General features: G+C 35.8%; 2 protein-coding genes across 30 annotated transcripts in view; both read left to right on the forward strand.

Annotated features, from left to right (window-relative positions):
- On the forward strand, positions 1-13,113 carry LOC141399065 (uncharacterized). Its single transcript, XM_073977128.1, has 2 exons — positions 1-5,381; positions 5,431-13,113. The coding sequence occupies exon 2, from the start codon at positions 7,001-7,003 to the stop codon at positions 9,014-9,016; it is 2,016 nt and encodes a 671-aa protein (XP_073833229.1). The 5' UTR covers positions 1-5,381; positions 5,431-7,000; the 3' UTR covers positions 9,017-13,113.
- Adar (Adenosine deaminase acting on RNA) overlaps positions 1-13,988 on the forward strand; it is a 431,247-nt gene that overhangs the window by 164,762 nt on the left and 252,497 nt on the right. The gene's annotated exons all lie outside the window — the stretch shown is intronic.

Below are 13,988 nucleotides of genomic sequence, written 5' to 3' on the forward strand. Positions count from 1 at the left end.
ACGAAAATGAAAACGAAAGAAAAACAACTTAACTCGTGTATGATTTTCAAATTTCGTTGTTGTTGCGAAGCAAAAACAAAGTCAATATTTCCATGAAAAGTTTAGGTTTTTTCGTTAGCATTCATTTTCTTTGGACATAGTGAAACAGAACCTTAGTCAATAACGTATAAAATGAATCAGTCGGTTTTGTCTATAGCCAAAAGAACTGTACAAATAATAGTATGTCGGACGTAACGAAATGTTCTATGAATAGATTCCTTATATATGACAAACTCCAGGAAATTAAAATAAAAATGTAAAAAAATTATAACAAAATTGAAAATAAAACCTATAAAATGAAAACCATATTAAAAGTATAAAGAAAAAATAAAAATAGGTAAAAAAACTTTTTAAGTTAAACGGTTTTATGTTAAACATACATTGCAATGTTTAAGATAGATGTACTAAAAACCAAAATATAATAAAATAGATACAGTCGTGGGAATTATAAACATATGCATAGACTAGACTAAAATAAAATCGTGGGGCACGTCAGTTGTCTACAAATTATCGACTTAATGTGCGATAGAAGAATCGTTTAATTCGTTGTTAGGCAGTTGGCCCGCAGACGGTGAGGAAATTACTTACTATTTTCTTGCTCATGGAAATTCCAATAGTTATACACTCCATGTAAATAAAAGAGATGTTTCAACTAGTTTATCGTTGGACATTCACACTGCTGGCTGGTGAGGAATCGTTTCATTGCTCGTAGTTTGTCTTTAATCGACAAAGTACTACTCGCTCACCACTATGAAACCCTAAAACTCGCTTATAATAGAGCTCGTTAGCTTGTTTCCACATTCTAGCCCTACTTATCACACGTCCATCGTTGTCGGTTCAACAACTGCCTAATTATAGTGTAACATTACAAAACAAACGACTGCAGACAATTGACGTGCCCCACGGTTTTATTTTAGTCTAGTCTATGCATATGTTTATAATTCCCACGACTGTATCTATTTTATTATTTTTTCGTTTTTAGTACATCTATCTTAAACATTGCAATGTATGTTTAACATAAAACCGTTTAACTTAAAAAGTTTTTTACCTATTTTTATTTTCTAGTTTTTAGTTTTTATTTCGCATTCTGTTTAATTCATTTAGTGCTTCATTATTGCAAGGTTTCTTGCCCGTTAGTTTATTGCAGTCCAACTCCTCTATACGTAGTCCCTGCAAAGATCTTACTCTACTAAGAGCCACGTAGGCTTGGCCTTCTTCAAACAGTTTCGCACCTAAGTATACGACTGCGTGATTCACAGTGCTGGCCTGCATTTTATGTATTGTAGAAGCCCATGATAGTATTAAAGGCAACACACATCTGTGTGTATCGCTCCCGTTGTTTTGTTAACCTGGCTTCATATTCTTCAGGCGTTTCTAACGCTATCATCTGTGTGTATCGCTCACGTTGCTTTGTTAACCTGGCTTCATATTCTTCAGGCGTTTCTGATGCCGTCATTTGTGTATATCGCTGACGTTGCTTTTTTAACCTGGGCTCATATTGCTCATGTGTTTTGACGCTAATTGTTCCCGTCGTTTCTGTAATCGACTACTTCTATCGCCTTCACTTTCTTTAGCTCGTTTTGCTTTATACTTTTCTTTCGCATTTTGAAGCCTTCGATTACGTTGTGTTGCAGTTGCAGTTTCAGTTTTATTTGTGTTTTGTTTTTTTTTTATATATATATTTTTTTTACCATTTTGTTCCCACGAGTAATGGACATTTAAACGGTCGACCCCCTCAGAAGTCCAATAAAGGGGCAAGGCTATGTACAACAAGATGCGCCTGAGTCTTGAGGGGAAAATTCTAACGACATATAATTTTTGTCCACCCCAACGCCATACAGTTTTCGGCGCGTTTTAACCTTTCACCTTAACTTGGGTGGTGTACCGCTAACGACGTATCATTTTTAGCCACCCTAACGCCACACAGTCCTCAACACGATAAAAAATCTTGACTTGGGTGGTGTATTCTTCTTCTTCTTTATTTGCAAATCCGTATTCGGATATTAGCGATCATACAATGTTAATTATTACAGAGTTATTTAATTACATATTATAAAGTTAAAACATTTCATTCAATTATAGCTAGTTCTCTGTTTCTTGCGGCGCTTAAGAGGCTTATTTCATCTTCGTGTCCTGTCCATTCCTGAATGTTTTTCATCCATGTTATTTCTCGTCTTCCTCTTGGTCTGCGACCTTCAATTTTGGTTCTTATAATAGCTTGGAGGAGATTATATTTTCTATTTCGCATAATGTGTCCCAAATAAGCAGTTTTTCTCGTCTTTATAGTTCTGATAATTTGATTTTCGGTATTCATTCGTCTCAGTACTTCATTATTTGAGATGTGATTTGTCCAGGGTATCTTTAAGATCCGTCGGTATATCCAAATCTCAAACGAGTGCAGTCTTCTCTCGTCTGCTGCTTTTAGTGTCCATGTTTCTGCCGAGTATAATAGTACTGACCATATGTAGCATTTTACAAATCGTTTTTTTGTTTCCAGAGTTATGTCATGGCTCGTTAATATTTTTCTAAATTTATGAAAAGAGTTTCTTGCCATTTCAATTCGACATTTTATTTCTTTTGATGGATCCCAGTTTTCATTAATTTGAACTCCGAGATATTTGAATGTTGAGACTCTTTCTATTTGAGTACCATTGATGCTTAAAGGAGTGTTGGATTCGATGCCCCTTCTACTTATAATCATGAACTTTGTCTTTTTTATATTAATTTTTAAGGCATATGACGTACTGGCATGTTCAAGAGCATCTATTAGTTTTTGTAGTCCTGCGAGGCTGCTTGCAATTAGGGTGGTGTCGTCGGCATAACGTATATTGTTTATAATTGTGTTGTTTATTCTTATTCCGATGTTTTTCGCACATATTGAATCCTCAAATATTTTTTGGGAGTATAAATTAAACAGAAGAGGCGATAGTACGCAACCCTGCCTTACACCTTTCGAAATTGGAACATTTCCAGTAAGTTCACCATCTACTTGAATGTTTGCTGTCTGTTGCCAGTATAGGTTTTTGATGCATTTTATATCGCTATCCTCTAACCCAATTGAAATCAGGCTGAATTAATCAGATACCTAAATTACAGATTCAATTTCTAAATTTAAATGTTAATTATACACCATTTAAATATTGAGGTTGTATAGTGCACTGTATTCTTCTTGTCAAGTCCTTTTATTTGATACCCATATTGGTGGAACTGATAAAAAATTGTTATCAGCCATTTGGTAGCGGCGGCCATCTTAGATTTCAAGTTTGCATAGTAAATTGAATTCTACTTGTAGAGACCTTTCATTTGATACCCATGTTGATGGGATTGATAAAACCTAAGTTATCCGCCATTTTGTGGCGGCCGCCATCTTGGATTTCAATTTTTTTAAGTATATTGTATTCTGCTTGTTGAGCCCTTTCATTTGATACCCATATTGATGGGATTGATAAAACCTACGTTATCCGCCATTTTGTAGCGGCCGCCATCTTGAATTTATAATGATAATGAATAAACATAATTGTATTGTCACCAAAATCCAAAGTGTATACAAAATTTCAGATTAATCGGTTGACAGGAAGACGGTGAAATTTGAATTACTAAATTTGACCCAAGAATAAATATAAAAACAAACGGGGTGAGCCAAATAAAACCATTTAATAAAAAAATTAAAAGTAATTAACAAATAAATATAAAAATTAATAAGAAAAAATAAACAATGAAATAAAAATATAAGTAAAATGATTAAATAAAAATGAGTAAAAAAATACAACTAAAAACTTAAAACAAAAAGTAAATAAAAATATAAAATATTAAAAAAAATAAAAAAAAAAACAAATATATAACAAAAATTAAAATTAATATACAAATAAAAATATAAACAAATTAAAATAAAATAATAAAAATATAAATAAAATGATAAAATAAAAAAATAAGATAAAAATACAAATAGTAAACTTCAAATAAAAAGAAAAATGAAAAATAAACAAAATAAATCTAAAAATATAGAAAATAAAAATTAACAAATAACAAAAATTTAAAGTATTACAGAAATAAATAAAAATGTAAATAAATAGAAATATAAACATTAAAAATTAAATAATAAACAAATTAAATAAAAATAAGTAAAGCCACAAAGAAAGAACTTCAAATAAAACGTAAATAAAAATAAAAATATACAAAAAAATAAACATATACATATAAAAATAATATACAAATGTAGAAATAATTTAAAACAAACAAATAATAAACAATGAAAACAAATATATAATAAAATAACAAAAAGTTAAAGTAATAAACAAATTAAAATAATAAAGAAATGAATAAAATTATAACAAATAAAAATAAACTAAAAACAAAAAATTAAAATAAAAATATATATGTATATAAAATAGTATAATAAAAAATAAATAAAAATAAAAAAGAAATATAAAAATATAGGAAACAATTAAAAAAATAATAAATAAAAAATAAAATTAAAAACAAATATTTAACAAAATAACAACAATTAAAAGTAAAAAGCAAATAAATACAAATATATGCAAAAATAAAAGAATAAATTAAAATTTAAAAACAAAAACTAAAGAGTAAAATAAAAATATAAAAAATTATAGAATAAAAAGTAAAAAAAGACATAAAGCACTTAAAATAAAAAGAAAAAATAAATATAAATAAATAAATTAAAAGAATACCGCGCCTTGTCATCTCTTCATCCACTTGTTTGCGCCATCTTTTCTTTGGCCTGCCAATGGCCTGCGTGCACCGCCATGTGGCTTGAATTTTTACGCCTTTTTAGCGGGTTCATCATAGCTCATTCTTATTATATGGCCTAGCCAGCGCAATCGCTGCATCTCGATACGTTTAACTATATTGATGTCGTTGTATAGCAGATACAGCTCGTGGTTCATACGACGTCGATATTCACCGCCAACGCAGATCGGTCCGTAGATCTTTCGAAAATTTTTTCTCTCAAACACGCCAAGCACTGCCTTATCTGCTTGCGCAAGTACCCAGGCTTCGGAACCATGCATTAGTACGGGTAGTATCAGTGTTTTGTAGAGCGTTATTTTTGTTTGACAAGTTGTGGCTTTGTTTTTAAAGTGCTTACTTAAGCCAAACTAGCATCTGTTGGTTAATACAATTCTTTTTATTTCACAACTGATGTCGTTTGTTATGTTTACGGCGGTGCCGAGGTATAGGAAGTCTTTTACTACTGAACAATTTGCTATGAGGTTCTATTAAACCCATTTTAATTTTTAAATTTGTTTCAAGGATGCTTTTTCTCCCCATTGGAGTCTGTCTACTACCCTAAAATACGACTATGTACTTCGTACATAAAAGGAAAGGTAATGACATATTCTAATGAGTGACGTTTCTATATAGCCCGCCTTTCAGTATCTACGCTAGAGTTTTTTAAAACTAACACCAACGATAGGATCACGTCCTACTCGTCAAACCCTTTGTACAAAGGTAATACCGTTCCACGAACGTTAAATCAATAAAAATACAGTCCACTGCGATTAGAAAAAATACTTTCACATCGTGTTTTATTTTTCTCTAATTTTCTTTCCATATTGCTACGCAAACATTGGTCCAATCGAGCCGGATTTTACGATCGGTCTCTTTGCCTTTACAAGGAAAAACCCAAAAAACCAACAAAAAGCAACGACTACGTCGCAGCAACAACAACAAAGGATCTACGATCAACCACATCAATTTATTTTCCAATAAATTGCGATTTTTACCATCACAACAAAGGTATGTACACATTTCATTACGTGAAAAAGTGACATACCAAAATTTACAAGTGTTGTGCAAAATTAAAAGTGAAAAACAAAACCGTTTGTCGTTTTACAATAAATATTTAATGTCCGTCCGTCACCTACGATATTGCCGTCGGTAAAATTCATTTAAAAATACCAACAAAACTAAGTGTCAAATCACCCACTATTTTCTCACATAATAGCAACAACAATCACAGTGATTTTTTTATGTTTATTAATTTCTACATTTATTGGTGTTTTCGCACATTTCTTTTATATTTAATATAAATACATATTGTTATTGTGGTGTTTTCCTTTTATTCTCTTCTTCATGTTCCCCAAAAACACAAAAATCATCACAACAATAACAATTCCAATATAAAAGAATACATGTCATTCACTTGTCATTACTGCTGATTGTTTCCACCTTTAATTAATACGGGTGGCAGATTTGGCACTCATATACCATTTACACTACGATCGATTGTATTAGGGGTATTCCCGTGTACTAAAAATTAAAATTATTTTCGTAAAGATATTTTAGTGCAGTTTTCTCTTATTTTTTGAGTTGAATCCTTCGGATATTAACTAAAAATAAATTTTATTCGTGTTTTTGACACCGTGCCCCCCTACCGTCGGTATTAGTGAAGTGGTTTTGCGAATTTTAATATTTTTGGAAATTTGTTTTCGGCAAGTGCTATCTTCGATACGTTGCCATAGTTTACGTGTATTATACGATACACTCTAAATATTTTGCAAAATTTGGAATACACTGAGAGAAAATTGGATTTAGTTTTACATTTTTCTTAAAATTTAAAGAATTTTTTGTGGTTTAATCACGTTAAACCTCAAATATATTGCCGTATCCACGATACATTATTGAAATAGTCTACGACTATTAATAAACTCAGTGTATTTTACCAATAAAATAATTTTATTTTGAAGCATCACGTGTTTTAAAATTATTTTTTCTAATACTTTAGTGAAAATTTACCTTTATTGGATTTTCGCATACAATTTTTGACATCACGTGTCATTTCCAAAGTAATAAAATAATTTTTGTGCAATTTTGTTGAATTTGTACAACTACGTGCATTATTTAGGAAATTTATTTAGTCTTCGACTACATTTAATTTCTCAATACGACATTTCGTGTCACAAATTGTCTTTGTTTTTGACTTTAATCCTGAATTTTATTCAAAATGCCCCTCACTCCTTTAGATTTATTCAACAGAGCTGCTGATGCTTTAGTCAAATTTGATGCCTACTTCAGTTCCCAACGGGACGATGAGCTCGATGTTTATATCTTAGAATTGCTAGGAGCTGAGGCGAGAACATTATGGGAAAAAGTTAAACTACAATCTGATATATGCCTCAATTATCTATATGAAGATAAAAATTCCAATAAGGACAACCTTGTAGCTGCCGACATCAAATTCGATGTCGCATACAAGTGTTTTATGAATGTTTTATCGTCCATTAATAGAAAGTTAGGTGTACTCCGGACCTCGTCTCAGTCACCTACTTTCACTTCTCCAAAATCTCATATAGATAAACCTACAGTACCACGTTCTGAAGATACAACGACCATTTCCGATGTTTCACATCGATTGACACCTTCAAATAACACATCCTTCACATCCTGTGGAGATGTTAATGCTGGTCATAGACTTAATTTACCTCCCTGTGACATTGAAGTGTTTAATGGTGATTTTCTCTCCTGGCCTACGTTCAGGGATTTATTTTCTGCCCTCTATATTAACAACAGCGGCATAAGTGATATAGAACGCTTATGTCATTTAAAGAAAAAGACCAGTGGTGATGCCCATGAAATAGTGGCTAAGTTTTCGCTTACCCACACAAATTTTAGTCTGGCGTGGAATGCTTTGCAACAAACTTACGACAATCCACGTATTTTGGTGAACCACCAACTAAAACGCCTCTTTGACCTACCAGTTTTAGAAGAGGAAACTTGTTTAGGGTTGAAGTCTTTGCAAAGAGGCATAAACGGGTGTATTTCGTCCATGTCTAATTATGACGTGCCGACAGACGACTGGGATCCAATTCTAGTTTTCCTTTGTCTTCAGAGATTACCTAAACACTGCGTTGTGCTATGGGAACAATGCATTAAAAACAAGTCTGCATTGTCCTCGTGGGCAGATTTGGATCAATTTCTCACGGAAAGAATCCAAACTCTGACCTGCTTACGTGATATTAGGGGCATAGACTACGTCGAACCTCTAAATCACAATAAAAGACTTTCCCATTCCACGAATGGTGGAAGCATTAAAACATCTGTGGCCACGCCACAAAGCACACCTCGTTCTTCACGGTATTCTCGCGCACCCTCGCCTAAATCATGTGCTCTTTGTTCACGACAAAGACATCATCTTAGGGTTTGTCAAAAATTCCTTAGATTTTCAGTTCCTGAAAGGATAAGTGCAGTTAAGAAACATTACTGTTGTCTTAACTGTTTGTCTCACGGACACAAGGCTTCACACTGTAATAGTGTACATAATTGTACTATATGCAACAAAAGGCATCACACCCTGTTACATAGGGAGGTCTCACCGCATCGTACGTCTCCGACGTCGCCTGATTCCAGGAGTTTAGTTGCTTTAAATTCCCCTTCTACCTCTACAGGTCATCCATCTGGGTCTAATTCTAGACAAGTATTCCATACCACTCAGAATAGGGAAATATTGTTAGGCACGGCTATGGTCCATATTGTGCACCAAGGTACTACGTACCCAGCCAGAGCTTTAATTGATCCTGCTTCTGAATCATCTTTCATTTCTGAAAATATGCAGAGTAGAATAGGTATTGCCACAAATGCAGTTAAAGCCTCTATTTTGGGTGTGAGTAGGTCAGTTTCTGTCATTTCTGACAAAGAATGTTCCATTCACATTGTGTCTCCTTTGGACGCTACGCATTCAATGGACACAACTGCTCTTGTTGTCCCGACCGTTGCAGATAATCTGCCCTCCTGTGCCATCCCAACTGACACTCTACCACAATTGCCAAATCTACGTTTGGCGGACCCCGATCCATTCTTTTCCCATTCTGTTGACCTTCTTCTTGGTGCAGATCTTTATCCGAAGATTCTGGCACAGGGTTCTCATACTAAGATATTAGGTTCGTTGATAGCGCAAAGTACAGTCTTCGGCTGGATCCTTACAGGTCCAATGCCATCCACCCATACTGGGCCTTCTATTTAGGGATTCTCCTTGAAATAGTTAGGATAGAAGACTGGGGACATTGAGTCTTTGGGCTCCAATTTATCCATACGGACGCTATTGACAGTCATGCACTTAACCTTCGGTGGTGTATGTGTTGACGGGTTAGTAAGCCATGCTAGGTTAGTTTTCCCACGGAAAACAGAGATTACATCGCCTACACTTCTGCACCACTTGCAACGCAAATATTGGTTCTACGACCATCTACTTAAACTTTGGCCCTACGGCCGTCTATCTTATGGGTTTTAATGGGCACATCCTAAAATGTTCATTAGGCATTTGATTGAAATTTTGATTAATAAAAAGTCCTAAAATATTCCGTCACTGGATATTTCATTCAAGCTCCTCCGGGGCAAAAATATTTATCTATTTTCGAAAGAGGGTATCAATACTGATGCTGAGAACGAAATTTAATCCCGACGGCACTCAAACCTCCATATTCCCACTCCCACGGAGTTCATTAATAATAGACCATGTTTCGAGGCGTCTACGCGACCTCACTACTTTTTCGTGTTATTGAAAAAATATAGCTTTGATGGCAGTGTTAGATCCGCGAAACATCGGGCTATATATATGTAAAACGACCAACGGTTAAGAGGTCCTTCTGACCTAAAAGTTTGTTCTTTGTTTAATTCTCGCTTCCTCTCCATTTTTCTTATGACTTGGAAAATTTCGAATGATGGTTGCGACGATGGTGTGAGGATGACGTCCCCATGCACGACAAGGAACAACAAGCTGACTGCAAAGCCGCCAACCAATGAAGCCTACGGCAAACATGGCAGACGATGCGGCCCTCCTTCGGAAAAAAAAAAAAAAAAAAAAAAAAAAAAATTATACTAACCAATTTCGCCCTTGGCGACTCCTCGGAGTTCCTCCAGGAGAAACTTGTGGTCTCGCCACGTAAATCTGTAAGAGGTGGTCTTCAATCACCTTTTACAATCTTTACATGATGATCAAGGTCTCCACGAGGCATTGCACGATCGTGCCCCACGGGCACACGAATGTAAAGTACTTAAATAACTAACATTTAATTTTGCAACATAGCTGGATATTGCAAGGCCGGCGGAATGAACAATTTGCTATGAGGTTCTATTAAACCCATTTTAATTTTTAAATTTGTTTCAAGGATGCTTTTTCTCCCCATTGGAGTCTGTCTACTACCCTAAAATACGACTATGTACTTCGTACATAAAAGGAAAGGTAATGACATATTCTAATGAGTGACGTTTCTATATAGCCCGCCTTTCAGTATCTACGCTAGAGTTTTTTAAAACTAACACCAACGATAGGATCACGTCCTACTCGTCAAACCCTTTGTACAAAGGTAATACCGTTCCACGAACGTTAAATCAATAAAAATACAGTCCACTGCGATTAGAAAAAATACTTTCACATCGTGTTTTATTTTTCTCTAATTTTCTTTCCATATTGCTACGCAAACAACTACCTCAAAATTATAGGAACCAACTTCAACAGTTGGTCCGATCTCTATGGACGCATTGCGCGTCGACACCATCAGCTTGGTCGCCGTTTACCGCCAGACCCACTTTAGCAGATTCTCCTTCGACCTTCATAAAGGTATCTGTTACTTCTTTTACTGATCGTCCCATGATGTCTATATCATCAGCATAAGCAAGTAACATGTGGCTATTGGTGTAGATTGTGCCACTTCTTTTGACGCTTGCCTCTCGAATAACCTTTTCCAGCAGGATGTTGAAGAGATCACACGAGAGGCCGTCTCCTTGCCTGAAACCTCTTTTGGTACAAAACTGTTCGGAGAGGTTCTTTCCTATTTCAACTGAAGATCTTGTGTCAGTTAGAGTCATTGTACAAAGCCGAATGAGCTTTGCGGGGATACCAAATTCAGACATGGCTTGGAATACCTTTGAACGCAGCGGGCTGTCGAAGGCGGTAGGTGGTAGGTGTTGATATGCATCTCTGGGGTCTTCTCCAGGATTTGCCGCAGGGTAAATATCTGGTCAATGGTGGACTTGCCAGGTCTAAAGCCACATTGGTATGGTCCAATTATTTCGTTGACCATTGGCTTTAGTCGTTCGCACAATATCCCTGACACTATCTTATAGGCAATAGGGAGAAGACTTATGCCCCTATAGTTGGAGCATACAGTCTTATCTCCTTTCTTGTGGACGGGACATAGGATGCTCAGGTTCCAATCATCGGGTACTCGTTCTTCCTGCCAGATGGTGCTAACTAGCTGATGCATACACTTTATCAGCGCGTCGCCTCCGCTTTTAAAAAGCTCGGCTGGTAAGCCATCGGCTCCTGCTGCTTTTTTATTATTCTTCATCTTGGCCGGGCGGTATACATTCTATACCATCTTCTGGAATTGGATCTGGGGTATCATCGTCTTCGCTACTATTGGATACCAGCAGATTAGAGTAATGTTCCTTCTATATCCTGAGCACGCTACCTGTATCTGTTACCAGATTACCTTGCTGGTCTCTACAGGAGGATGTGCCTGTACCAAAGCCATCTGTTAGATGTTTCACTCTTTGGTAGAATTTTCGGACTTCATTTTGGCTCCGGTACATCTCGATTTTTTCACACTTCCGCTTTTCCATTTCTCTCGTTTTCTTGCGGAAAAGACGTTTCTTTTCTCTCCTTTTCTCCCGATATCTCTCGTGCGCTACGCGTTGCTACTGATTGTAAAATAGCCCTATATGCCGCATTTTTCTCTTCGGTAGCAGCACGACACTCCTGTTCATACCATGAATTCCTTTGTGGAGGTCTCTGGAATCCATGTATGGATTTTGCGGCTGTTTGCATTGAGTGGGCAATATTTTGCCATTGTGTTGTTATGTTATCGGGACAAGGAGTGCTCGCGTTAACCAATTGGGCTAGTTGAGTGGAATATGCTGTGGCTATCTGTTGTGTTTGCAGCCTATCGATGTCCAACTTCCGCGTTGTGTCTGTTCGTGCTTTATTTGCAACGTTTAACCGGGTGCGTACCTTTGCTGCAACTAGGTAATGGTCCGAGTCTATGTTTGCTTTTCGGAACGAGCCCACATCCAACACGCTCGTTGTATGACTTCCATCTATCACAACGTGATCAGTCTGATTTCTTGTTTTCTGATCTGGAGACAACCGGGTGCCCTTATGGATGTCGAGATGTTAAAATCTGGTGCTGCTAACTACCATGTTTTTTTGCCGCTGCAAAGTCTATCAGCCTCATACCATTGTCAGATGTTTCACTGTGGAGACTGAATTTTCCGACTGTTGGGCCAAAGATATTTTCCTTTCCAATTTAGGCATTAAAATCGCCTGGAATAATTTTAATGTCATGGGCAGGGCAACGGTCATAGGTCTCTTCTAAGCGCTCATAAAATATATCTTTGGTCTGTTCGTCCTTGTCTTCAGTGGCAGCCTGAGCGCAAATAAAGCTGATGTTGAAGAATTTTGCTTTTATTCGAATTGTAGCAAGTCTTTCATTCACGGGTGTGAAGCTGGAGACCAGGTGTTTTAACCTCCGACCAACTACAAATCCGCAACCAAACTCATGCTTTGTGTAATGGCAGCTATAATACAGTGCGTCACGTTTAGATGTTGTTGTGACGCCTTTCCCGTTCCATCGTATTTCCTGTATGGCAGTAATGTCGGCCTTGTACTTTTCAAGTACATCTGCCAGTGCGTAAACTACACCTTCTCTATAAAGAGTGCGAACATTCCAGGTGTAGATTCGCAGATCATGGTCTTTTGCAGGGGTCGTCAACTTTTGAGGGATCTGTTTTTCTTTTTTTTCGTTTTTTCATAGTAGGCTGCTTTTTCTAGGGGAGGGTTACTAACCCGAAGCCGAAACCCAAGTTTTTAACGTTCTTATGGGTGAACGCGCGGCACATGTTAGCTCATTACCTTTAACGGGTGTTAAAGGCAGTTCGCCAGGTGACACCACGGGGAGGTCAGTGTCCACTTGAGATGAAAGAGGGACCAAGATAAATCCTGGGCTTTGCCATGTTAAAGCCGGTCAGGACCGTTCCTTGGTATCTTCCATCCCCTACGTCAAGAAACAAGATATATAAAGAACTTAAAATAAAAAGATAAGGAATTAAAAAATAAATATAAACAAATAGGAATCTAAAAAATAATTAAAAATATACTTAAATACAAATATATAACAAAATAACAAAAAGTAAATGTAATAAACAAACAAATAAATAAAAAATAAAAACAAAAAATAAACAAATAATAAAATAATAATTTAAAATTAAAATAAAAAAAATAAAAAACAAAGATTTTAATAAAATAAGTAAATTATACAAATAAAATACTTAAAATAATAGTACATAAAAATAAATATAAAAACATAACAATTATTTGATAATAATATTAACAATTAAAAATAAAATACTTACATAGTTGGCCCTATACCGAACATTTGTTCTATAAGCCTAACAAAGATAAGATTTACATTCCTCTCTATTTGTTGCTTTACTTTTTCATTGTGAAATATCGTGTCGATCTCATCTTCCACTTGTTAACTCCATCGAGGCCTTTGTCTTTCAGTTCTGCGTTCACCGTCATACTGCCCGTATTTATACTCCTCTTTAGCTAGTTGATCATTGCTCATTCTTATGGCATGGTCAAGTCTAAACCCATTAATTTGTTCGTACCAAAGTGTATAGAGGGTATACCCTCTGTAGCCTAAAGACTGAGGGTATAATCCAGACCTCCGAGTACTCGCTTGAATTCCACTCCCGAATGAAACATTTCTCGAATTCTGACATGTTGAGGGGGGAACTTGACCCCTACCCCAAGCAAACAAAAACTTACCTAACCGTCAAATAAACTTGCCCCACCTCCATCAAAAAATTGCAACCAAAAAAACTTACCACCTCACCTCATTTTTCACTCGCGGGTAAATCGGAGCTCTATTATATTCTCCAATTAACAAAAGAGCCACAAGTAAACTTATTTGTAGATTAATACAGCTATAATA

The sequence above is a fragment of the Musca autumnalis genome, unplaced genomic scaffold (genome assembly GCF_047663935.1).
Source record: "Musca autumnalis isolate F117 unplaced genomic scaffold, ASM4766393v1 scaffold_3, whole genome shotgun sequence".
Taxonomy (NCBI): domain Eukaryota; kingdom Metazoa; phylum Arthropoda; class Insecta; order Diptera; family Muscidae; genus Musca; species Musca autumnalis.